We start from the raw sequence: 27198 nt of genomic DNA on the forward strand, positions 1-27198 counted from the left end.
GAGCACTCCAGGCTTGCTTCTTGGGTTTAGAGGCCGTCTTACTCGCAGACTGTCTCGGGAAGGACTGACCTTTCGCCTTACCCTGAACCCGAAAGGAACGAAAAGCCGAACTCCGAACCTTAGCAGGCAGTGCCGCCGAAGGGAGGAAGGCCGACTTGGATTTAGCCAGGGTGTCCACTATTTTGTCCAAGTTCGGACCAAATAGTAATTCCCCATTGAAAGGTAAGGCCTCCAGACCTTTCTTTGAATCAGAGTCCGCTCTCCAGGACCGCAACCATAAGGATCGGCGGGCAGACACCGCTGCAGCCGATACCCGCGAGGTCAGCAGACTAGCATCTAAAGAAGCTTCTCCAATGTAAGAAGCGGCGTCCCTCATTTGTCCCAACAACGCCCGCTGGACATCCGGAGCGTCGTCCGGGAAGGTATCTTCCAATGCATTGGCCCACCCCTCAATGGCCTTGGCCACCCAGGAAATGGCCATGGACGGTCGGGCCACCGCCCCGGAGAGGGAGTAAATAGACTTTAAGCAAGTCTCAACTTTCCTGTCCGTGGGATCCTTCAGCGAGGATATCGACGGTAATGGTAAGGTGGCGCCCCGAGTTAAACGGGTGACATGGGAATCCACCGCCGGTGGAGTTTCCCATTTTTTACAATGTGCCTCAGGGAAGGGGTAATTAGAAGCCAACCGCTTCTGAGGAAGGAATCTCTTACTGGGCGCCTGCCAAGCTACCGCCATATGATCCGTCAACTGATCCGACAGGGGAAACACCGCAGAAGCCACCTTAGTTTTTTTGAAACTAGGAAACTTCGACCTAGGAACCGGTGCCTCATCCTCTATAAGAAGAATAGCTTGCACCGCCCTAACTAGTGCTCGCACATTAATGGACGACTTGGTATCCATTTCCTGGACCGAGGCGTCCGAGTCAGTGTCATCAGGGACCTCCCCATCATCTGAGGAACCCTCTGAGTCCGATACCTGAGCAGCCCGTGTCATGAGTGGGCGTTTAGAAATCCTAGAAGGCATGTCAGTCTGCAACATTGACTGAAAAGCCGAGGAAGCGGCCGCCAAATTTTGCACGGAGTTGGAGAGCACATCCACCCATGGTGGAGGCGTCGCCATAGGGGCCTGAAAAGGTACCACAGGCTGCTGCGGCACAGGGGAAGCCTGTATATACATAGGCAACCCCGCATAGGGACCAACTGATTGAGACCCAGGAGGACTCCGCAATAACTGCGGGACACCCGGGGAATGGGGGATGGTCGGCTGGGGCACCGCCCTAGTAGGGAGAGCAGTCGGGACCGAGAGACGGTCCGCAATAGACACCAGCACTTGAGAAAACATCGCCCACGGTGGTTCCTGCACCAGAGAAGGTCTGGATGGGCCAGGAGCCACCTGGCATCGACTACACAGGCCATCCTGTGACAAATCCTCCCTATCTACTCCTGCAGAACAGCGTCCACAGGAGGCCAACACCGGAGCCACTGAGCGCTCAACCTCCTCGTCTGACATGACAGAATATATTATATATCTGGCACCAGGGTAGAAGTGAAACGCACTCACCGGTGTGCTGAACAACAGCCCACAATATGGCACTGAGTAGCACACTACTGTATGTGACGGACCTCACAAATACGTGATCTATATAAGTGAGGTCAGTAGAAACGCCCCTCCCCCACACACCTGCAGGGCTTGTAGGAGAAGTAAAGGGATAGGTATAAGCTGACAGTAAGCGGAAAATAAGCACAGACAGGCAGCACTAGCAAAAAGTCACATACCATGCAGGAAGATATACTCACTGCACCTTTACACTACAATCAACCTGCCCAGATTCAGTGTCTGGGAGGGCTATAGTGCTGTGTACGCTGTCCTTAATCAGGGGAGAGGTACACAGGGGGACCGGTCCGCGTGCTCCCTGAGATCTGCGCTGCCACTGTGGGAAAATGGCCGCTGGAGACCTCAGAGGAGGAGTGGCCGAGGAATCTGCAGCTCAGCGACGCCAGACTGCGTGCTGAAAGGCGCGCTGAGCTGAGGGGAGGAGCCTCTGACAGGGAAGGCTTCCTCCCCTGGCTGGCCATAACCCCAGGGATGCTGGCTTCCCGCTTGCCGGTTATCCCTGGTGGTCTAGTGGTCCCACGGGTTATGGGGGGGGGCCCGCCGCCACTGCCAGCAGCCTCCGCTCTGTCCCCAGGACCGGAGGCTAAAGGACTGCATTTAAGGCATTCCGCGCGCCGCCGCTAGCCAGCGACGCGCGGCTTACCTGCATCCCCGGCGACTCCGGCAGCAGTCCTGGGAGGTAGACAGAGTCCGGCTAGTACGGACTCTGTCCTCCCGCCGCGATCCCCAGATCAGTACTGGCGTCGCGGCGCCAGTCGGGGATCAGAGCGGCAGCGTGGGCGTCTGTACAGACAGCCCTTCGCTGCCGTCTGTAGTAAAAATAGATTAAAACTAAATAAAATTTAACTTAAAATAAAAAGCTTCTGGGGGCTGCTCCTGCAGCCCCCCTGCGCGGTGACCGACTCCGGCCGGGCACCAGCTTACACTGAGGTGCCTGTGGCTCGGGGGCGGGGTATAGAGGAGGACCCAAGTGCATCCTGGGAGCTAAAAGCTTAACTGTGTGGTGCCCATGGATCCTGTTCCAGCTATAACCCCAAGGTCAACCCTGTGGACCCCCTATGGACCCTGAAGTAGAAAGGGAATAATAAAACAAATGGGTGACTTATTAATCAGATCCAGCTCTCATCCTCCTCACTATATAATGCATACAAAGTTCCCCAGAAACACAACGTTCCCCACGGGCTGCCTCACACTGTAACTATACAGGGAAGGTGAACCCACTGCACATAGAGCCGACTCTCCGATTCAGGTAACCCGGTGGCTCCCCCAGAGTCTGTGCTGCCTATAATAGGACTCTTATCCTATCTTCAGCCACTGGTTAGATACACTCGTATCGGACACATGCCCCTACATCTTAAGTAGCCCAGGCTTACAGAGGTGTCCTCACACACCATTGCTGCAGTCGCACCAAACAGCCCCTCTCGGCGTGCCTGGTCCGCGTGATTCCACTAGCGTCTGGCGTCTTCTTCATGTTTTGTTGCTGAAAATGCATCTTAGTTGCAACGCGATGTGACACGGATGCAGTGCGCTGATTACTTTGATATGTGACACTTGTATATTTGTGTGGGACTGAGTCTCTGAATCTGTATACGAAGTAGCGGCTGTATTTTCTTGTCTACTCCAATTTCCGTTGTGCTTCTTAAACTGGCAATTTAATGATCCTAAGCTGGGGGGTGGTTATTTAGGTGAAGACACCGGCCGGTGGGTAATGTTAATTGTATGTTTTTAACATTCTAAGTTGTTTTTACTTATTATTTATAGCGGATTGAGGCTAGGTGTGTGAGCGCATTGAGGCTAGGTGTGTGAGCGCATTGAGGCTAGGTGTGTGAGCGCATTGAGGCTAGGTGTGTGAGCGTATTGAGGCTAGGTGTGTGAGCGTATTGAGGCTAGGTGTGTGAGCGTATTGAGGCTAGGTGTGTGAGCGTATTGAGGCTAAGTGTGTGAGCGCATTGAGGCTAGGTGTGTGAGCGCATTGAGGCTAGGTGTGTGAGCGCATTGAGGCTAGGTGTGTGAGCGCATTGAGTCTAGGTGTGTGAGCGCATTGAGGCTAGGTGTGTGAGCGCGTATTGAGGCTAGGTGTGTGAGCGCGTATTGAGGCTAGGTGTGTGAGCGTTTTGAGGCGAGGTGTGTGAGCGCATTGAGGCGAGGTGTGTGAGCGCATTGAGGATAGGTGTGTGAGCGCATTGAGGATAGGTGTGTGAGCGCATTGAGGCTAGGTGTGTGAGCGTATTGAGGCTAGGTGTGTGAGCGAGTATTGAGGCTAGGTGTGTGAGCGAGTATTGAGGCTAGGTGTGTGAGCGTTTTGAGGCGAGGTGTGTGAGCGCATTGAGGATAGGTGTGTGAGCGCATTGAGGATAGGTGTGTGAGCGCATTGAGGATAGGTGTGTGAGCGCATTGAGGATAGGTGTGTGAGCGCATTGAGGATAGGTGTGTGAGCGCATTGAGGATAGGTGTGTGAGCGCATTGAGGCTAGGTGTGTGAGCGCATTGAGGCTAGGTGTGTGAGCGCATTGAGGCTAGGTGTGTGAGCGCATTGAGGCTAGGTGTGTGAGCGCATTGAGGCTAGGTGTGTGAGCGCATTGAGGCTAGGTGTGTGAGCGCATTGAGGCTAGGTGTGTGAGCGCATTGAGGCTAGGTGTGTGAGCGCATTGAGGCTAGGTGTGTGAGCGCATTGAGGCTTGGTGTGTGAGCGCATTGAGGCTAGGTGTGTGAGCGCATTGAGGATAGGTGTGTGAGCGCATTGAGGCTAGGTGTGTGAGCGCATTGAGGCTAGGTGTGTGAGCGCATTGAGGCTAGGTGTGGGAGCGCATTGAGGCTAGGTGTGGGAGCGCATTGAGGCTAGGTGTGGGAGCGCATTGAGGCTAGGTGTGGGAGCGCATTGAGGCTAGGTGTGGGAGCGCATTGAGGCTAGGTGTGGGAGCGCATTGAGGCTAGGTGTGTGAGCGCATTGAGGCTAGGTGTGTGAGTGTATTGAGTGAGCGCATTGAGGCTAGGTGTGTGAGCGCATTGAGGCTAGGTGTGTGAGTGTATTGAGGCTAGGTGTGTGAGTGTATTGAGGCTAGGTGTGTGAGCGTATTGAGGCTAGGTGTGTGACAAGCTAGGAGTGTGAGCGCATTGAGGCTAGGTGTGTGAGCGCATTGAGGCTAGGTGTGTGAGCGCATTGAGGCTAGGTGTGTGAGCGCATTGAGGCTAGGTGTGTGAGCGCATTGAGGCTAGGTGTGTGAGCGCATTGAGACTAGGTGTGGGAGCGCATTGAGGCTAGGTGTGGGAGCGCATTGAGGCTAGGTGTGGGAGCGCATTGAGGCGAGGTGTGTGAGCGCATTGAGGCTAGGTGTGTGAGCGCATTGAGGCTAGGTGTGTGAGTGTATTGAGTGAGCGCATTGAGGCTAGGTGTGTGAGCGCATTGAGGCTAGGTGTGTGAGTGTATTGAGGCTAGGTGTGTGAGTGTATTGAGGCTAGGTGTGTGAGCGTATTGAGGCTAGGTGTGTGACAAGCTAAGAGTGTGAGCGCATTGAGGCTAGGTGTGTGAGCGCATTGAGGCTAGGTGTGTGAGCGCATTGAGGCTAGTTGTGTGATAGCATTGAGGCTAGGTGTGCGAGCGCATTGAGGCTAGGTGTGTGAGCGCATGGAGGCTAGGTGTGGGAGCGCATTGAGGCTAGGTGTGGGAGCGCATTGAGGCTAGGTGTGGGAGCGCATTGAGGCTAGGTGTGTGAGCGCATTGAGGCTAGGTGTGTGAGTGTATTGAGGCTAGGTGTGTGAACGCATTGAGGATAGGTGTGTGAGTGTATTGAGGCTAGGTGTAGCGTATTGAGGCTAGGTGTAGCGTATTGAGGCTAGGTGTGTGAGCGCATTGAGGCTAGGTGTGTGAGCGTATTGAGGCTAGGTGTGTGAGCGTATTGAGGCTAGGTGTGTGAGCGTATTGAGGCTAGGTGTGTGAGCGCATTGAGGCTAGGTGTGTGAGCGCATTGAGGCTAGGTGTGTGAGCGCATTGAGGCTAGGTGAGTGAACGCATTGAGGCTAGGTGTGTGAGCGTATTGAGGCTAGGTGTGTGAGCGTATTGAGGCTAGGTGTGTGAGCGTATTGAGGCTAGGTGTGTGAGCGCATTGAGGCTAGGTGTGTGAGCGCATTGAGGCTAGGTGTGTGAGCGCATTGAGGCTAGGTGTGTGAGCGTATTGAGGCTAGGTGTGTGAGCGTATTGAGGCTAGGTGTGTGAGCGCATTGAGGCTAGGTGTGTGAGCGTATTGAGGCTAGGTGTGTGAGCGTATTGAGGCTAGGTGTGCCTGGTCCGCGTGATTCCACTAGCGGCTGGCGTCTTCTTCACGTTTTGTTGCTGAAAATGCATCTTAGTTGCAACGCGATGTGACACGGATGCAGTGCGCTGATTACTTTGATATGTGACACTTGTATATTTGTGTGGGACTGAGTCTCTGAATCTGTATACGAAGTAGCGGCTGTATTTTCTTGTCTACTCCAATTTCCGTTGTGCTTCTTAAACCGGCAAGTTAATGATCCTAACCTGGGGGGTGGTTATTTAGGTGAAGACACCGGCCGGTGGGTAATGTTAATTGTATGTTTTTAACATTCTAAGTTGTTTTTACTTATTTCTAAATGTTAATTTAGATTAAAATCATATTTTATTATTATAAGTGTATATTGTATACATATCAAATTAATCATCACGGTCTGCTGGTGCGTGATGGTCGCATCACATTGCGACTAAGGCGCATTATCGACAAAAGCGCATTGAGGCTAGGTGTGTAAGCGGATTGAGGCTAGGTGTGTGAGCGGATTGAGGCTAGGTGTGTGAGCGCGTATTGAGGCTAGGTGTGTGAGTGTATTGAGTGAGCGCTGTGAGGCTAGGTGCAGGAGCGCATTGAGGCTAGGTGCGTGAGCGCATTGAGGCTAGGTATGTGAGCGCATTGAGGCTAGGTGTGTGAGCGCATTGAGGCTAGGTGTGTGAGCGCATTGAGGCTAGGTGTGTGAGCGCATTGAGGCTAGGTGTGTGAGCGCATTGAGGCTAGGTGTGGGAGCGCATTGAGGCTAGGTGTGGGAGCGCATTGAGGCTAGGTGTGGGAGCGCATTGAGGCTAGGTGTGGGAGCGCATTGAGGCTAGGTGTGGGAGCGCATTGAGGCTAGGTGTGTGAGCACATTGATGCTAGGTGTGTGAGCACATTGAGGCTAGGTGTTTGAGGCTAGGTGTGTGAGTGCATTGAGGCTAGGTGTGTGAGTGCATTGAGGCTAGGTGTGTGAGCGCATTGAGGCTAGGTGTGTGAGGCTAGGTGTTTGAGTGCATGGAGGCTAGGTGTGTGAGCGCATTGAGGCTAGGTGTGTGAGGCTAGGTGTGTGAGCACATTGGGGCTAGGTGTGTGAGGCAAGGTGTGTGAGCGCATGGAGGCTAGGTGTGTGAGCGCATTGAGGCGAGGTGTGTGAGGCTAGGTGTGTGAGCACATTGAGGCTAGGTGTGTGAGGCTAGGTGTGTGAGCGAATGGAGGCTAGGTGTGTGAGCGCATTGAGGCTAGCTGTGTGAGCGCATTGAGGCTAGCTGTGTGAGCTAGGTGTGTGAGTGCACTGAGGCTAGGTGTGTGAGCGTATTGAGGCTAGGTGTGTGAGCACATTGAGGCTAGGTGTGTGAGGCTAGGTGTGTGAGCGCATTGAGGCTAGGTGTGTGAGCGTATTGAGGCTAGGTGTGTGAGCGCATTGAGGCTAGGTGTGTGAACGCATTGAGGCTAGGTGTGTGAGCGCATTGAGGCTAGGTGTGTGAGCGCATTGAGGCTAGGTGAGTGAGCGCATTGAGGCTAGGTGTGTGAGCGCATTGAGGCTAGGTGTGTGAGCGCATTGAGGCTAGGTGTGTGAGCGCATTGAGGCTAGGTGTGTGAGCGCATTGAGGCTAGGTGTGTGAGCACATTGAGGCTAGGTGTTTGAGGCTAGGTGTGTGAGTGCATTGAGGCTAGGTGTGTGAGTGCATTGAGGCTAGGTGTGTGAGCGCATTGAGGCTAGGTGTGTGAGGCTAGGTGTTTGAGCGCATGGAGGCTAGGTGTGTGAGCGCATTGAGGCTAGGTGTGTGAGCGCATTGAGGCTAGGTGTGTGAGGCTAGGTGTGTGAGGCTAGGTGTGTGAGCACATTGGGGCTAGGTGTGTGAGGCTAGGTATGTGAGCGCATGGAGGCTAGGTGTGTGAGCATATTGAGGCGAGGTGTGTGAGGCTAGGTGTGTGAGCACATTGAGGCTAGGTGTGTGAGGCTAGGTGTGTGAGCGCATTGAGGCTAGGTGTGTGAGCGCATTGAGGCTAGGTGTGTGAGCGCATTGAGGCTAGGTGTGTGAGCGCATTGAGGCTAGGTGTGGGAGCGCATTGAGGCTAGGTGTGGGAGCGCATTGAGGCTAGGTGTGTGAGCGCATTGAGGCTAGGTGTGTGAGCGCATTGAGGCTAGGTGTGTGAGCGCATTGAGGCTAGGTGTGTGAGCGCATTGATGCTAGGTGTGTGAGCACATTGAGGCTAGGTGTTTGAGGCTAGGTGTGTGAGTGCATTGAGGCTAGGTGTGTGAGTGCATGGAGGCTAGGTGTGTGAGCGCATTGAGACTAGGTGTGTGAGCGCATTGAGGCTAGGTGTGTGAGGCTAGGTGTGTGAGCACATTGGGGCTAGGTGTGTGAGGCAAGGTGTGTGAGCGCATGGAGGCTAGGTGTGTGAGCGCATTGAGGCGAGGTGTGTGAGGCTAGGTGTGTGAGCACATTGAGGCTAGGTGTGTGAGGCTAGGTGTGTGAGCACATGGAGGCTAGGTGTGTGAGCGCATTGAGGCTAGGTGTGTGAGCGCATTGAGGCTAGCTGTGTGAGCGCATTGAGGCTAGCTGTGTGAGCTAGGTGTGTGAGTGCACTGAGGCTAGGTGTGTGAGCGTATTGAGGCTAGGTGTGTGAGCACATTGAGGCTAGGTGTGTGAGGCTAGGTGTGTGAGCGCATTGAGGCTAGGTGTGTGAGCGTATTGAGGCTAGGTGTGTGAGCGCATTGAGGCTAGGTGTGTGAGCGCATTGAGGCTAGGTGTGTGAGCGCATTGAGGCTAGGTGTGTGAGCGCATTGAGGCTAGGTGTGTGAGCGCATTGAGGCTAGGTGTGTGAGCGCATTGAGGCTAGGAGTGTGAGCGTATTGGAGCTAGGTGTGGGAGCGCATTGAGGCTAGGTGTGGGAGCGCATTGAGGCTAGGTGTGTGAGCGCATTGAGGCTAGGTGTGTGAGCACATTGAGGCTAGGTGTTGGAGTGCATTGAGGCTAGGTGTGTGAGTGCATTGAGGCTAGGTGTGTGAGCGCATTGAGGCTAGGTGTGTGAGGCTAGGTGTTTGAGCGCATGGAGGCTAGGTGTGTGAGCGCATGGAGGCTAGGTGTGTGAGCGCATTGAGGCTAGGTGTGTGAGGCTAGGTGTGTGAGCACATTGGGGCTAGGTGTGTGAGGCTAGGTGTGTGAGCGCATGGAGGCTAGGTGTGTGAGCGCATTGAGGCGAGGTGTGTGAGGCTAGGTGTGTGAGCACATTGAGGCTAGGTGTGTGAGGCTAGGTGTGTGAGCGCATGGAGGCTAGGTGTGTGAGCGCATTGAGGCTAGGTGTGTGAGCGCATTGAGGCTAGCTGTGTGAGCGCATTGAGGCTAGCTGTGTGAGCTAGGTGTATGAGTGCACTGAGGCTAGGTGTGTGAGCGTATTGAGGCTAGGTGTGTGAGCACATTGAGGCTAGGTGTGTGAGGCTAGGTGTGTGTGCGCATTGAGGCTAGGTGTGTGAGCGTATTGAGGCTAGGTGTGTGAGCGCATTGAGGCTAGGTGTGTGAGCGTATTGGGGCTAGGTGTGTGAGCGCGTTGAGGCTAGGTGTGTGAGCGCGTTGAGGCTAGGTGTGTGAGCGCATTGAGGCTAGGTGTGTGAACGCATTGAGGCTAGGTGTGTGAGCGTATTGAGGCTAGGTGTAGGAGCGTATTGAGGCTAGGTGTAGGAGCGTATTGAGGCTAGGTGTAGGAGCGTATTGAGGGTAGGTGTAGGAGCGTATTGAGACTAGGTTTAGGAGCGTATAGAGGCTAGGTTTAGGAGCGTATAGAGGCTAGGTGTAGGAGCGTATTGAGGCTAGGTGTAGGAGCATAATGAAGCTAGGTGTGTGAGCGTATTGAGGCTAGGTGTGTGAGCGCATTGAGGCTAGGTGTGTGAGCGCATTGAGGCTAGGTGTGTGAGCGCATTGAGGCTAGGTGTGTGAGCGCATTGAGGCTATGTGTGTGAGCGCATTGAGGCTAGGTGTGTGAGCGCATTGAGGCTAGGTGTGTGAGCGCATTGAGGCTAGGTGTGTGAGCGCATTGAGGCTAGGTGTGTGAGCGCATTGAGGCTAGGTGTGTGAATGCATTGAGGCTAGGTGTGTGAGCGTATTGAGGCTAGGTGTGTGAGCGTATTGAGGCTAGGTGTGTGAGCGTATTGAGGCTAGGTGTGTGAGCGTATTGAGGCTAGGTGTATCGTTCATCCTGCAGTGGTGAGTCAGAGCTTACAACACATGACCAGCAGATGGCGACGCACCTGGCTAAGTTCTGCAAAGAGTTTCACCGTCTCCTCCAGCTGATTGTTCGCCAGCCAGAGACCACACTGCAGCCCGGCCAACCTGTTCAGAGCCAAATTCATCTCCGAGGGGTATTCAGCGGCCAGGACCTTCCCCCAGGGCTCCGCGCCAGTCGGGTCAATCACCTCTGCCAGGCCCAAGGCTTCCAGCACTGCAATAAACATGGATATATTTCCTGATTAATGTATTACACGGCCGGACGGGTAAGGGGGGAGATTAGGCCTATTTCCGTGCCCGGATTATGACAGCACATTATACTTGGTGCTATGATTCTTACAGAGATGACATTATAACTATCTGTAGAGAAGAGGATCTGGGAGATGAGATGCAGGGAAAACAAACAGAAGAGACGAAAAGCTGCCCAATTATAAAACCAGTAGCAACACGTTTACAGGCTGCGTCACATAACATCAGAGCACTGAGGACAGATAATCTGCAGATATAGCAACACATCAGGGAGAAGGAGAAGCTGGACGGGAATTCGGACACATGCAGCGTCTATCGCTGTCGCTTGACGGGGACGGAGCATTTTCCCTACTGAGCGAGCACTGCTGAGTGTCAGGTCCACTCTCCTGTTCAGCTGGTTCACTAAGAGCCTTAATTAATATGGCACCACAAGGGCTCCGCAGCCCCATAGTACATAAACAGAAGCCGTGCAAATAGAACATGAAAATAAAAGACTTACAGTACAAAACACTACATAACATGGGATACAAGCTATATAACCATAATACCCAGAGGAGCAGCACCGGGTGAACACTAAGGATCTGTGCCGTTGTAGGTAGTGGGGAGGAGATAATGGTATAAGTGAGGGAAGGGAGCAAGCACATGAGGAAAGAGGGCCCTGCTCGTGAGAGCTTACAGCAGTGATTCCCAACCACGGTCCTCAAGGCATCCTAACAGTGCAGGTTATAAGGATAGCCATACTTACATACAGGTGACTTAATTAGTACCTGAGTTACTTTGATTTGACCGTCTGTGCTCAAGCATGGATATCTCTAAAACCAGGACGGTTAGTGTGTCTTGAGGGCCAAGGTTGGGAATCACTGGCTTACACTCTATAGGGGAGGGGCAGACAGACAGGGGAGACACAGAGGGGAGAGACAGTGAGTGAGGAGCATAGAGCGTGGGTTAGGATGAGAGCTTACACTCTATAGGGGAGGGGCAGACAGACAGGGGAGACACAGAGGGGAGAGACAGTGAGTGAGGAGCATAGAGCGGTGGGTTTGGATGAGAGGTTACACTATAGGGGAGGGGCAGACAGACAGGGGTGACACAGAGGGGAGAGACAGTGACTGAGCAGCACAGAGCGGTGGGTTAGGATGAGAGCTTACACTCTATAGGGGAGGGGCAGACAGACAGGGGAGACACAGAGGGGAGAGACAGTGAGTGAGGAGCATAGAGCGTGGGTTAGGATGAGAGCTTACACTCTATAGGGGAGGGGCAGACAGACAGGGGAGACACAGAGGGGAGAGACAGTGACTGAGGAGCACAGAGCGGTGGGTTAGGATGAGAGCTTACACTCTATAGGGGAGGGGCAGACAGACAGGGGTACACAGAGGGGAGAGACAGTGAGTGAGGAGCATAGAGTGGTGGGTTACGATGAGAGGTTACACTATATAGGAGAGGGGCAGACAGACAGGGGAGACACAGAGGGGAGAGACAGTGAGTGAGGAGCATAGAGCGGTGGGTTAGGATGAGAGGTTACACACTATAGGGGAGGGGCAGACAGACAGGGGTGACACAGAGGGGAGAGACAGTGAGTGAGGAGCATAGAGCGGTGGGTTAGGATGAGAGGTTACACACTATAGGGGAGGGGCAGACAGACAGGGGAGACACAGAGGGGAGAGACAGTGAGTGAGGAGCATAGAGCGGTGGGTTAGGATGAGAGGTTACACACTATAGGGGAGGGGCAGACAGACAGGGGTGACACAGAGGGGAGACCGTGAGTGAGGAGCATAGAGCGGTGGGTTAGGATGAGAGCTTACACTCTATAGGGGAGGGGCAGACAGACAGGGGTGACACAGAGGGGAGAGACAGTGAGTTAGGAGCATAGAGCGGTGGGTTAGTATGAGAGGTTACACACTATAGGGGAGGGGCAGACAGACAGGGGTGACACAGAGGAGAGACAGTGAGTGAGGAGCATAGAGCTGTGTGTTAGGATGAGAGGTTACACTCTATAGGGGAGAGGCAGACAGACAGGGGTGACACAGAGGGGAGAGACAGTGAGTGAGGAGGATAGAGAGCGGTGGGTTAGGATGAGAGGTTACACACTATAGGGGAGGGGCAGACAGACAGGGGAGACACAGAGAGGAGAGACAGTGAGTGAGGAGCATAGAGCGGTGGGTTAGGATGAGAGCTTACACTCTATAGGGGAGGGGCAGACAGACAGGTGACACAGAGAGGAGAGACAGTGAGTGAGGAGCATAGAGCGGTGGGTTAGGATGAGAGCTTACACTCTATAGGGGAGGGGCAGATAGACAGGGGTGATACAGGGGAGAGACAGTGAGTGAGGAGCATAGAGCGATGGGTTAGGATGAGAGCTTACACTCTATAGGGGAGGGGCAGACAGACACGGGTGACACAGAGGGGAGACAGGGAGTGAAGAGCATAGAGCGGTGGGGTGGGATGAGAGCTTACACTCTATAGGGGAGGGACAGACAGACAGGGGTGACACAGAGGGGAGAGACAGTGAGTGAGGAGCATAGAGCGGTGGGTTAGGATGAGAGCTTACACTCTATAGGGGAGGGGCAGACAGACAGGGGTGACACAGAGGGGAGACAGTGAGTGAGGAGCATAGAGAGGTGGGTTAGGATGAGAGCTTACACTCTATAGGGGAGGGGCAGACAGACAGGGGTACACAGAGGGGAGAGACAGTGAGTGAGGAGCATAGAGTGGTGGGTTACGATGAGAGGTTACACTCTATAGGGGAGGGGCAGACAGACAGGGGTGACACAGAGGGGAGAGACAGTGAGTGAGGAGCATAGAGCGGTGGGTTAGGATGAGAGGTTACACACTATAGGGGAGGGGCAGACAGACAGGGGTGACACAGAGGGGAGACCGTGAGTGAAGAGCATAGAGCGGTGGGTTAGGATGAGAGCTTACACTCTATAGTGGGGGGGCAGACAGACAGGGGTGACACAGAGGGGAGAGACAGTGAGTTAGGAGCATAGAGCGGTGGGTTAGGATGAGAGGTTACACACTATAGGGGAGGGGCAGACAGACAGGGGTGACACAGAGGAGAGACAGTGAGTGAGGAGCATAGAGCTGTGTGTTAGGATGAGAGGTTACACTCTATAGGGGAGAGGCAGACAGACAGGGGTGACACAGAAGGGAGAGACAGTGAGTGAGGAGTATAGAGAGCGGTGGGTTAGGACGAGAGGTTACACACTATAGGGGAGGGGCAGACAGACAGGGGAGACACAGAGGGGAGAGACAGTGAGTGAGGAGCATAGAGCGGTGGGTTAGGATGAGAGGTTACACTCTATAGGGGAGGGGCAGACAGACAGGGGTGACACAGAGGGGAGAGACAGTGAGGGAGGAGCATAGAGAGGTGGGTTAGGATGAGAGGTTACACTCTATAGGGGAGAGGCAGACAGACAGGGGTGACACAGAGGGAAGAGACAGTGAGGGAGGAGCATAGAGCGGTGGGTTAGGATGAGAGCTTACACTCTATAGGGGAGAGGAAGACAGACAGGGGTGACACAGAGGGGAGAGACAGTGAGTGAGGAGCATAGAGTGGTGGGTTAGGATGAGAGCTTACACACTATAGGGGAGGGACAGACAGACAAGGGTGACACAGAGGGGAGAGACAGTGAGGGAGGAGCATAGAGCGGTGGGTTAGGATGAGAGGTTACACTCTATAGGGGAGAGGCAGACAGACGGGGTGACACAGAGGGGAGAGACAGTGAGTGAGGAGCATAGAGTGGTGGGTTAGGATGAGAGCTTACACACTATAGGGGAGGGACAGACAGACAGGGGTGACACAGAGGGGAGAGAGTGAGTGAGGAGCATAGAGCGGTGGGTTAGGATGAGAGCTTACACTCTATAGGGGAGAGGCAGACAGACAGGGGTGACACAGAGGGGAGAGAGTGAGTGAGGAGCACAGAGCGGTGGGTTAGGATGAGAGGTTACACACTATAGGGGAGGGACAGACAGACAGGGGTGACACAGAGGGGAGAGAGAGTGCGGAGGGCATGGTAAAGAGGTCAGATGATGCTGCAATCAGTAGGTGGGCATGCAGTGCCAGGAGTATACAGGTGACCCAGATAACATCCCCACCTCTGCTCAGCGCCATCTCCAGATGTCCTTTATGTTCAGCAAGGAACCCTCCGGTTACATTGATCTGCATTATTACAGCGTTATACAAGACGGTCAGCTCCAGCGGGAGAGCGTGCACAGTGGGGGGTAAACCTGCAATCACAAAGCAATTCATAAATTCAGCTACAATCTCTCTCCCGTAGCAGGACAGCCATCATTATCTCTTCCCTGGTCACATATATTATATCTCCCGTGGCAGGACAGCCATCATTATCTCTTCCCTGGTCACATATATTATATCTCCCGTGGCAGGACAGCCATCATTATCTCTTCCCTGGTCACATATGTTATATCTCCCGTGGCAGGACAGCCATCATTATCTCTTCACTGGTCACATATGTTATATCTCCCGTGGCAGGACAGCCATCATTATCACTTCCCTGGTCACATATGTTATATCTCCCGTGACAGGACAGCCATCATTATCTCTTCCCTGGTCACATATATTATATCTCCCGTGGCAGGACAGCCATCATTATCTCTTCCCTGGTCACATATATTATATCTCCCGTGGCAGGACAGCCATCATTATCTCTTCCCTGGTCACATATGTTATATCTCCCGTGGCAGGACAGCCATCATTATCTCTTCACTGGTCACATATGTTATATCTCCCGTGGCAGGACAGCCACCATTATCTCTTCCCTGGTCACATATGTTATATCTCCCGTGGCAGGACAGCCATCATTATCTCTTCACTGGTCACATATGTTATATCTCCCGTGGCAGGACAGCCATCATTATCTCTTCCCTGGTCACATATGTTATATCTCTGCCGTGACAGGACAGCCATCATTATCTCTTCCCTGGTCACATTTGTTATATCTCCCGTGGCAGGACAGCCATCATTATCTCTTTCCTGGTCACATATATTATATCTCCCGTGGCAGGACAGCCATCATTATCTCTTCCCTGGTCACATATGTTATATCTCCCATGGCAGGACAGTCATCATTATCTCTTCCCTGGTCACATATATTATATCTCCCGTGACAGGACAGCCACCATTATCTCTTCCCTGGTCACATATGTTATATCTCCCATGGCAGGACAGTCATCATTATCTCTTCCCTGGTCACATATGTTATATCTCCCATGGCAGGACAGTCATCATTATCTCTTCCCTGGTCACATATGTTATATCTCCCGTGACAGGACAGCCACCATTATCTATTCCCTGGTCACATATGTTATATCTCCCGTGACAGGACAGCCATCATTATCTCTTCCCTGGTCACATATGTTATATCTCCCGTGACAGGATAGCCACCATTATCTCTTCCCTGGTCACATATGTTATATCTCCCGTGGCAGGACAGCCATCATTATCTCTTCCCTGGTCACATATGTTATATCTCCTGCAATAGACCCGGAGGTGAGAATATGGAACAGACGCTATGTTACAGTGAAGGAGACTGGATTTGGCCATACAGGTGAGAGGACAGGGGTCTGTACAAGAGGGGGACACAGATGCCGGGAAGTTCTTTACTTTATGTGATGTATGATTTAGTACACCTGTCGCCTGTACATAGCGAGTGCAGTCATAGGGCTGATACAGAGGTGGACGCAGTGATCAGTCTGTGACCATATGTAAATGCTGCTACATGCCCTTCCTGTGTGTATGAATGTGCCAGCACTGAGACGCCCACTTTGGGCTTCAGTAGACGCTGTAATGCAGCCTGTTGTATCATTAGACCCACCCATTGGTTGCACCATTGCAACTTCCAGCAACCGCATGTTAGGTGGCGACTTTCCATCCGAGTGTAGCCTCCAATGTGAGCAATTAAGATTAGGCGTCTGTGTGCGCAAAGACGTCAGCCACACGTCTGCGAAATCCCATAACACGCCCATAAATCAATCGACGCCCGTGCGTTTGCTTAGCCACCTCCCAGGAACGCCCAGCACTTTTCCAAGACATTTCTAATCCTGGGCGTGTCAATCGCAACTGCGCCTTTGTGCGGACCCACAGTCGGTGTGTGTGTGTGTGTGGTCAGATCTCATAAACAGCATTGCGTGCGGGGAAACTGATACAATCTACAATAGAATATGGTCATTGGATTGTAACATGTCAATAGAAATTAAATTGTTTATCTTGGTGCAAAAATTCAATGAGATACCTATAGGGACCAATTTTGGATGACGCGCCTCTGCGCTGAACTCCAAACACACATTGCACATTCTGAGCGCGCCAATACCTTGTATCTTCCTGAGCAGGTGGGATAATTCGGAAGAACATTGCTGTATCCTCTGCTTTACAATATGGGAATCGCTGCTGGGGTCAGTGTCCTGGGCAGGAAATACTAATGAAATATCACAAACTCCACAAAGACACAACACAAATGTTATACACACACACACACGCACACTACACAGTTACTCCTGGGTAGGGAGATTCCCGCAGGGAACACACTATAGATTGTGCGGCTTGTCCTACAGGACTTGTTATATCTCCCTGTATATATTGGGGGTGATTCAGAGGGGAGGCAATCGGGAAGCCGACTGCCTAAATACCGGCAGCCGGCTTCCCGACTGTCTTATCCCGGCAAGGGTGAAATGCCGGGCGTCTAGATGTAGACGCCCGCATTTACCCAACGCCAGGAGACCGGCGCCCGGCATCACGATCGTAGTGATGCCGGGCGCCGCGAGCGGACAGCCGCGGGGGGGGGGAGGGTTAGGTTTAGGGCTCCCGGGGGGGAACTAGGGTTAGGCACCCCCCCGGGAGGGTTAGGGTTAGGCTAAGGGGAGGGAGGGTTAGGGTTAGGCACCCCCAGGGGGGACTTAGGGTTAGGCACCCCCCCGGGGGACTTAGGTTTAGGCAGCGGGGAAGGGGGTGGTTAGGGTTAGGCACTTAGAGGGGGGATTAGGGTTAGGCACTTGGGGGGGAAGTTAGGGTTAGGCACCCCTAAGCAGGGTTAGGGTTAGGGGGGTTAGGATAGGTTAGTGGATACTTACCTATCCACGATCAGGATTTCCAGCGCTGTCGGGCTTCCACTGCGTCGCACTCTGCTCCTGTCGGGCTGCCGCTGACGGGAATCGAACCGCCGGCCGCATACCAATTCCATTCAGAGGGGGACACAAATGACGCAGCTGTTAATGCATATTTATGTGAGACGCCCCCCCCGGCAGCGCAAGAATCCACTGATGTGCATGCAAAGACGTACTATTGGCGGACCATCAGCTGCACCATTGGACATTGTCTATGGCAGGCACAGAATGTAGGAAGGAGCATGAACGCCAGTGTAACCGTGTCTTTAGACGCAGTCGCTGACGGCTATATGCCCGACTCGCCACCCCCCACTGAGCCACCCACCTCCTCAGTTACCACTCAGAAACGCCCATTGAAAATTGAATGACTCTCCATGCAATTTTGCGATTTCGACCTGCGTCCCCCGGTGGTAACCAGTGTGGCACATGCGCTGTGGTATTGGACGCATGCACAGAGACTAAACATTGGGGCACTTGCGTCCGATGCTCTCCCTGCGTCCGACTCAGAATCACCCCCATTGTGTCATTCTATAGGATGGTCAGACATAACTAGCCGAGGAGGGGTAAATGAAATATACATCGATTAGCTATACTTGAGGAACGTACGGAGAATTGGAAGCTACAATTCTCACATTTGGGTAGAAATACTCCTCAGAGTATCAGGGTATTATACAGTACTGGCTTGTACTATAGAGGCCCAAGGTGACCTCTGACATCAGACAGAAAGGCTGGCAGTATACCTTCACCACAGTACCTGGCTGCATAGGCTGAGATAGAGCTTCATTCACTGCTCCTCTCAGTGCACTCAATTCCCCTGCAGGAATATACTGACTGAATGCAGACATCTCCAGAAAATATGAGATATGGTAAGAACTTACCCTTGTTATCTCTATTTCTACGAAGTCCATAGGGTTCCACAGGATACCTTGGGGTATAGGCGATGGCAGCAGACATCCAGGCACCACAGAGTTAAATTTTCAGCCTCCCAGGATGCACTGGGGTCCCTCTCCTATACCCCGCCCCCGAGCCTCAGGCCACTCAGTTTCGTAACAAGCCATAGGCCGGAGCAGGAGCAAAAAAGAGAGAGAAGACAGTCTGGAACACACAAGAATCGCATTCTCACCAGAAGGAGAAACCGGTGACCAGATCAAAGCCCATCTGCAGTACAGGTGCGACAGGGCGGGAGTCCTGTGGAACCCTATGGACTTAGTAGAAATAGAGATAACAAGGGTAAGTTCTTACCATATCTCATATTTTCTACTTCAGGGTCCATAGGGTATCCACAGGATACCTTGGGGATGTCCCAAAGCAGTATCCTTTAAGGGTGGGGACGCTCCTGTGCTGTAAGGAGAATCCGCCGCCGAAAGGAAGCATCCTGAGAGGCGAAGGTATCAAAAGCATAATACCTTACAAAAATATGGACAGATGACCACGTGGCTGCCAATCACCGCTGAGGCGCCACGTCGAGCTGCCCACGAAGGACCCACAGACCTAGTGGAAGAGCTTTAATAGAGGATGGAACAGGAAGACCTGTGAATCCATCCTGCCAAAGTTAGCGTAGTGGCAGGCCAACCCTTTTTATGGAAATCAGAAAGGACAAAACCGAGAGTCTGATTTCCTAAATGGACTGGTACGGTCAACTTAAATTCTTAGCGCCCGTACCACAGCCAAATAGGCCTCACCAGCAGACAGGACTGGGGAAGTAAAGGCAAGCACTGCCCTGTTCCTAGGAAAGATGAGAAAAAGGGAGGTCTATATGACAGAGCCTCCCATTCTGAGATCCTACTGGCCAAATTAAGAGCCAGAAGGAATACAGTCCTAGCCGTAAGCCATTTGAAATCCACTGAGCCCAGTGGATCAAATGGCGGTCCTCAGAGAGCCCTAAGGACCACAGCCAAATCCCAAGGAGCCACAGGTGGAACAAAGGGATGCTGAATATAACGTACACCCTGCACAAAGGTGCGGACATCAGGAAGAGTAGCAATCCTACACTGAAACCATACTAACAGGGCAGAAACCTGCACCTTCAGGTAAGCAAGGCGAAGACCCTTATCTAAGCCCACCTGTAGGAAAGCCAACCTGTGGATATCCGGAATACCCGAGGAGCCTAGCCTCTAGGGCGACACCTGAAAGAAAGTATACCATACCTAATGGTAAATTCTTGCAGATAAAAACTTCCGAGCTCTTAGCATGGACAGAGCCCCTGTTAACTATAGAGCTGGAAAAACTCCTAGACCTTAAGAGGGCAGTCTCCACCGCCACACCGTAAAGGACAGACAACCCAGGTCTGGGTATCAGCCAGGATCCTGAGACAACAGGTCCGGGCGTAGAGGCAACAGCTTCGGAGTGTTAACTGAGAGGCTCCGAAGATCTGAGTAATAGTGCCATCTGGCCTACGCTGGAGCTATCAGCAGGAGCGTGCCTCCTTCTTGCTATTACTGGAGGAAGAAGGGATAACGGAGAGACGAGGTACACAACTTGGAAGGTCCACTGGACCTACCTACGTCTATCAGAAGAGTCTCATCTCTGAAAGGCTCCACTTGTTCACCAGAAGATTGAACACCTCCTGATAAAGAGGACATTTCCCTGAATGCACGTCTTGACGGCTGAGAAAGCCTGCTTTCCATCTGAGGATTCCTGATTGAACACTGCCGATGACGGCAGGGATATAGCCTTCCACCAAAGCCAGAATTCGGGACACCACTGTTAGTGTCGCCTGACTTCGGGAACCTCCTAGGTGGCTTACATAAGCCATCATGATGGCGTTGTCAGACTGTACCTGCACGGTATTTCCGTGGAGGACCTGTCCTGCATGCTGGAGAACCTTGAATACGGCTCAGAGTTCTCAGATGTTTATGGGAAGCGCAAAAACTACTGGTGTCCACCTGCCCTGGAACAAGTGTAGACCCGTCACTGCTTCCCAGCCACGGATACTGGCGTCCGTCGTCAGAAGGACCCTGTCCGCAATCCCAAAGGGGGTGCCCCTTGTTTAGGTGAGCTTTCTGCAGCCACCAGGCCAGAGAGAGACAAACCTCCGGGGAAAGCCTATTGACTTTATCCTATGGGGCAACCCATCCCATCCGGAGAGGATCAAGTTCTTTAGAGTGAAGCTGGGTACTCCACCATGTCGAACAGCGACATCCTGGAACCCAGGAACCACATTGCCAAGTGAATAGACACTTGGCGACTCTGCATTACAGGCAAAGGTACGCAGTTGCCTGCAGAGATCTTTTCCTCAATCACAAAGATCCTCAGATGTTGGGATATGGAGCATCCTCTGTGAAGACTCAGAGAGGACCATTTCCAGTTTATCAGTCAGCCCTAACGTAGCAACACAGATATTGACCGTTGCATATGGCACTGAAGTATCTCTGGAGACCGTGGTAACAACAGGAGGTCACTCGGATAGGGTAATAAGCGGACCCCCTGCATCCGCAGGTGGGCTGCCATAACTACCATGACCCTGGTAAACCGTGAGGCGCGGAGGCCAGACCAAGGGGCAATGCCAGAAACTGGAAACTCTTATCGACCACTGCAAACCTGAGGAAAACACTGGTGTGCTAAGAAAAGAGGGATATTCAGGTAGTCACCCTGAATATATCCAACGACACCACAAAATTCCCAGGCTCCATTGAATTATGGAATGCAGGGTCCCTCTCCCGAACCGAGGAACCCTTAAGAATTTGTTGAAGGATTCGAGGTTGAGAATGTCCTGGTAAGCCCCATTGGGTGTCTGTACCAGAAAGAGGATGGAGTAATACTTCGTTCCCCTTTGGGGCAACGGAATAGGTACTATAACTCCTGCCTGGAGCATAGAGTGTAACACCCTCAAAAATTACAGGGCCTTGTCCTGAATTGACAGAAGACCTGTAACGAAAAACCATCTGGGAGGCTTTTACCGGGAAGAGAGGACATATCTTCAAGAAAATACTTCTCTTACCCCAGTGTCCGTGGTGGTCAGACACCAGCACTGGGCGAACTGGAGAAGCCGGCCTCCAACTCTGGGGGCTCCCGAGAGAAGGCCCGTCCCGTGAGGCTGAAGGCTTATAGTCCAACTTGGGAGTAGGACGTCTTGTACTCTAAGCCTGTTCTTATGGCTGAGCAGATTTCCTGGCTACTGACTGTCTTGGAAAGCTGTATTTTAGACTTACCCTGGCCTCACAGGGCCGAAAAGACAAAGTCCCAGACCCTGATGGGACTGTAGCCGATGGCAGACACGCAGACGTAGCTGCTGCCTGCAGGGCCACAATTGCGTCCAGACGAGGGCCAAACAGGACTTGTCCCGTAAAAGGCAAAGCATTTCAAATGGAATCTGCGTCCGCTTTCCAAGAGCGCAACCACAGGGAGCGGCAAGCTGCTGCCGAGGAGATTCTGGAAAGGAGTAGGCTATATGTAAGACCGTCTCATTATGAACGTGGCAAAGTCTCTGAGAATTTGCCACTATCCACCTGCTCTGCTGGAGAGTCAGTGTGCAGAGATCCAGTTACCTACTCAGTGTTCCATGGCTCTGGCCCCCCAGCACACGGCCATAGCCGGCCTGGAAGCCCCTCCAGCAAGGGAATATTGGATTTTAGATATATTTGCACCTTGCAATCTGGAACCTCTTTCAAAGAGGACCTGGAGGGCATGGGCAACGTAGCACTCCTCACTAGGCGTGTAACATGAGAATCTACCCGTAAAGGTAACTCCATTCGGAAATGTAATTATCCGCAAAAAGGGTATGCAAAAGGTCAACCGTTTTTGAGGCTGGAACCGCTTACCCGGAATTTCCACGCCTCCTCTAAATGATCCACCTGACCAGATAGAGGAATTACAGTGGCAACACCCTTATCCTTAAAGAAGGCATATTTGGATTTAGCCACGGGGGATATGTAATAACCAAAGCCGCACGGACTGCCCGTAGAAGGCCAGGTATATAGACTTTAGACCCAGACTACGCCTCCTTTGCACTAAGGGGCTCGTGTCTGAAAAAGTCAATAATGTCACCGTCATCAGACGTCATGTCTTTACCCGTCTGAGACCCGAAAGGCCGTTTAGAAGGCCGAAATGGTGACTCCCCCTGTAAAACGTCCATCAGGTGCTATACCATTTGGACAATAAATTCACCCACACAGGCTCCTGCGAGACCTGGGGGGGCGAAAAGCAGGATACACTGGGGTACCATCAACTGTCCAGGGACCCCTGCATGTGATGAGACCACCACAGGCTGCGATAACCCCTATGGGGAAACGCAGGGGGCGTTGCCCACAAAGGCGGTCCCCTTTTTTTGTGCAGGCACAGTGACAGAAATGGGGCGTGATATATAATACAACATGCCCTCCATAAACCCTCAGCGTCTACATATCCCTCCGCTAACTGCACATGATATCAGTACATTATAGCTGGAAGAGGATATCCTCGTTCACTTTCCGACATGAGGAGTGTGAACGGAGCGTATGTGACCTCCCACACAGAAAAACCACGTTTACTGTGAGGTAATAAACACCCTGCGACACCGCACCGCAAGGGCTGTAGCAGAAGAACAGGGATAGGAAAAGGCTGACAGTCAGAAATGAAAGTACAGGCAAACAGCGCTAGCATTTAAGTCACATACAATGCACAGATAACATCCTGCATTACAAGCACTGCGATCAACTACACAGACCAGAGCCTGGTAGGAAACAGTGCTGCATACACTGACCTTAATTGAAGGAGAGGTATGCGGGGGACCCGGACCGCAATGGCATCTGTATCAGCTTCCAGCAGCGTTTGCCATCCCCAGCACATGTAGTGAGAAAATGGCCACCGAGGAGCAGAGAGAAGGCAGGGCCCGGGGGAGGAGCGCTGACACAGCCCGCTCAGACCGCTGTGGAATGGCACTGTGCAGCGGGGGAGACGCCGGCTGTGAGACAGGGAAGGCGTTCTCCCCTGGCGTGCTATTAACCCCTGGGACGCCGCGCTGTACCACACATGCTGCGGCCCGCTGTCCCTGGTGGTCTAGTGGAAGGCGCAGGATCAGTACCTGGCCCCACGCGCAGCCGGTCCCCAGGGAGCCCCCTGCCTGGGGACCAAACAGGACTGTGTTACCGGCGGGTGCCCACCGCGGGACCCCGCCGCTTACCTTGTTCCCCGTGCATCCGGCCACAGTCCAGGTAGCCGGGGATCACCGCTAGCTGTGACCCCAGAACCTACCAGCATCCCCGGATCGGTACCGGCGTTCTGGTACCGGCGGGGTGTAGGAGTGACAGCATGGACGTCAATACTGACTGTCCTATGCTGGAGCACTCTAGTTGTGCAGCCACAGCTGCGAAGACATATTCAGGGGCTTAAAAAGACCCCCCTCTGTACGGTGCGACTGGTCCGGCCAGGCACCTACGAAAACTGAGTGGCCTGAGGCTCGGGGGCGGGGTATAGGAGAGGGACCCCAGTGCATCCTGGGAGGCTGAAAATTTAACTCTGTGGTGCCTGGATGTCTGCCGCCATCGCCTATACCCCAAGGTATCCTGTGGATACCCTATGGACCCTGAAGTAGAAAGGATACAGAATGCTGCTGGGTCTAAGATCTCCTCTAATACAGGTAATTATTGTGTTATCTAAGACACATAGGTAGAGACGTACTAAGCCTTGAAGAGACATAAAATACCAACCAGTCAGCTCCTAACTGGCATGTTACAAGCTGTGCATGAAAAATAACAGAAGCTGATTGGTTGGTACATTATCTCTCTCCAAGGTTTAAATTATATATATCCCCCATAGTCACTGACTGTGTATATAGTACTCACCGCAATGAGGCAGGGTATACACAGCTGTGTCCCGCATATATAAAGGCATTGCAGTAACTTGTTCATAATAAAATATATATATGTTAACATAATTACTAAACTCATCTGCTCCATACTATACAGATCACCTGCCTTCCACATCTTAGCAATGGCATCATTCTCCTGTATCCACCAAGCCAGGCAGCTGTCATCCTCGGGGAGTGCAGATTCACAGACAACCTCCATCTCTCAGCCAGGAACCAGTTTATCTTCAAGGATCTGTCTGTCCTGGGCACACCTGAGCAGGGGGTTCATTCCTAAAAACACAGAGAGGGCAGCTGTAAGTTCACATGTATGTATGTATGTATGTATATACAGATGGGCTGCATAGAGTGGTACATGGGGGATAAAACTGAAAAGAATTGAAAGTTGAGAGAATATATAAATTCACAGACACGTCCATACAGAGAGCATACTGCACAATTATGCTGAGAAGGCAGAAACAATAGAAGTATTAGAAGCAAATTATTTGTTATTATTATCAATCATTTATATAGCGCACACATTCCGCAGCGCTGTACAGAGAACAATCCAGTCTCAGTCCCTGCACCACTCTATGGCCCTGATTCAGAGCCGGACGCTCTGACCAGAGCGCTCGCTCTGAATCAGGGCCCACCTCCATTAATATGGAGCATCCTCCTGGACGCTTGTATAGCTGTGGGTCACCACCCACAGCATATACGAGCGTGCAGGATGATGGTCGCGATGGTCTTGACCATCGCGACCATCGGAACTGCGAGTAAAACCCTGCGGTTGAGTTTCTCAACTGCAAGGCCAGGAGTGATTTTAGCTCTATCAGAGCCAAAATCATTCCCACTGACATCACTAGTGATGTCAGTGGGGTCGGCTTCAGACAGTAGGCGTTCCCTTGGGAACGCCTCCGTCTGGCAGGCACGCCCACCAAAGGGGGCATGCTGTCAGTCACCATCGACAGCACGCCCCCTTTGATGAGACACTCCGAGCGAAGGAAAGTCCTTCGCTCGTCGGGTCTCGCGCATGCGCACGATGGAGCTCCCTCCGTCGTGCGCATGCGCAGTGGGGAACATCGACCCACTTGCGAGCGTACTGCCGCTCGCGAGTGGGTCTGAATGACCCCCTATGTTCCCTATTACATGGACACATACACACTAGTGTTCATTCTTGTCAAAAGCCAATTAACCTGCCAGTATGTATCTGTCATGTGGGAGGGAACAGGAGAACCCGGAGGAAATCCACGTAAACACTGTGGGAACATACAAACTCCACACATATATGCCATGACTGGGAATTGAACTCGTGACCTTGGTGCCGTGAGGCGGTAATACTAACCTCTATATACATACATATACACACACAATGAGTGATATTAGTACACTGAATACGGGATGAGGGACGTGCAGCTGGTATATCAGTGAGACAGTAACTCCAGGTTAGTGTAGCAGGAATGAGTGAGGGGACACTGTGACGGGGCCAACTCAGATACTATTATTAATGATCGCATTTACAATGCGCTCTGGGCATGACATTACCGCCTATGATCACACTGCAAGATGCGATCATAGCGCCAGAATGTATCATCGGATAGCCGCAGGGACAAGGAAAGGAGCCCGTCCCTGCCATGTGCCTGGAGTGCCGTCAGGGCTGCTGTACATTGCTCCGCGGCCATTGCCAGGGGAGGTTTCCTATAGATCCCTCTCCCAGTAAGTTTTGCGATGTGTACCTCACTGGCTACAATGGGCTAACGGCATCTTCAGGTAGCGTTAGCTGCGGGGGCCAGTATCAGGGACGCTTGGCATTCTGTATATTAGTAAACCTGGCAGCATCGCATCCCCCATGGAAACCTATGGAGGATGCGGCTGCCAGTGGCAATGGAGGGATCGCAGACGGTATCCTTCATACATGGGGGTGATAATAAATATTTGCGGTTATCCCCCGGGGAATAAGCTCCTATATACGTAAAATGTTACTACTGAATACCTGGTTTTATTAAAAATTTAATTAAACCAAAGACCATAGAGAGAGAGGGGGGGGAGGGTGAGAGAGAGGGGGGGGGGGTGGAGAGAGAGGGGGGGTGATAGAGAGAGAGGGGGGGAGAGAGAATATGATAAGATAGCCAGTGGATGACAGGGAAGCTGTAGACCTTGTATATAAGCATGTGAGTGAGTGAGGTCTCTGGATACAGGGGGGTCACACACAGGAAGTAACATATGAAGTTCAGCTACTTTATAGAACTCACAACGTTGTAGTTGCTATAATAGAACAGCTGCATGTCATATAATAGCATCCCCTCCCCGGAGCCCCTGTGGCCCCCCTGCTGCCCGGCCAGTAGTACACTAGCAGTCATACTTGCAGTCATTGTGAGAAGCCATGATCTTAGGCTATCCTGATTCCCGCGCGCCCATTGGCTGAGCCCGAGCTGCGGGGGGCTCATGGGAGTTGTAGTTTAAACAGAAGAAAATGGCCGCCGTGTCACGGCTGCCGCGCTAAGACAGAGGACTACACTTCCCGGCAGGTCCCTCGCTCTCACAGTCCGGGCGGGGAGGCGGGTCACTGCGTGAGAGTGAGAGGCAGCAGCACTCTCAGAGGAGTGTTATATAATATATTGTAATTATATCACTGCTACACAAGAAAGGAGCAGGGGCTTATTATATTATATCACATACTGTGGCCAAAACTGAAGAGAAACTCACAGGTGTGTCCTGCACACACCTGTTTAACTGTAGCAGTATAGGATATTGGTCTCCAATAGGGTATTCCAGCAAAAGAGTAATTTTAAAAATTGTACATTAGAAAATTCCTGTAAGATATAAATAGTGGGAAGCAGGGGGTTGGATGGGAGGAGTAGTAGTGCAGATCTGTGGCAGGATGAGAGGAGTGCATGGTGAGAGTAGTGTGGAGCAGGGGGCAGGGTGAGAGTAGTAGTGTGGATTAGGG

At 52.4% G+C, this 27198-nt stretch overlaps 1 protein-coding gene across 6 annotated transcripts in view; it reads right to left on the reverse strand.

Moving 5' to 3' along the window:
• The window catches only part of FANCG (FA complementation group G), a 269117-nt gene extending 242412 nt beyond the window's left edge, over positions 1–26705 (reverse strand). For 4 of the 6 annotated variants that reach the window (XM_088453611.1, XM_088453610.1, XM_088453609.1 and 1 more), the window contains exons 1-5: positions 26611–26705; positions 24379–24542; positions 16696–16786; positions 14462–14593; positions 10141–10331 (exon numbers count right to left, since the gene is read on the reverse strand). In XM_088453611.1, coding sequence (XP_088309737.1) covers positions 10141–10331; positions 14462–14593; positions 16696–16786; positions 24379–24471 — 507 coding nt within the window. In that variant the 5' untranslated portion in view covers positions 24472–24542; positions 26611–26705. Of the gene's footprint in view, positions 1–10140; positions 10332–14461; positions 14594–16695; positions 16787–24374; positions 24543–26500; positions 26580–26610 lie in introns of those variants that run through there. The other 2 variants (XM_088453608.1, XM_088453607.1) reach the window with 2 other exon arrangements.
• Positions 26706–27198: the final 493 nt, after the last annotated feature.

The sequence above is a fragment of the Taudactylus pleione genome, unplaced genomic scaffold, assembly GCF_031769625.1.
Source record: "Taudactylus pleione unplaced genomic scaffold, aTauple2 ptg000584l, whole genome shotgun sequence".
NCBI classification, from domain to species: domain Eukaryota; kingdom Metazoa; phylum Chordata; class Amphibia; order Anura; family Myobatrachidae; genus Taudactylus; species Taudactylus pleione.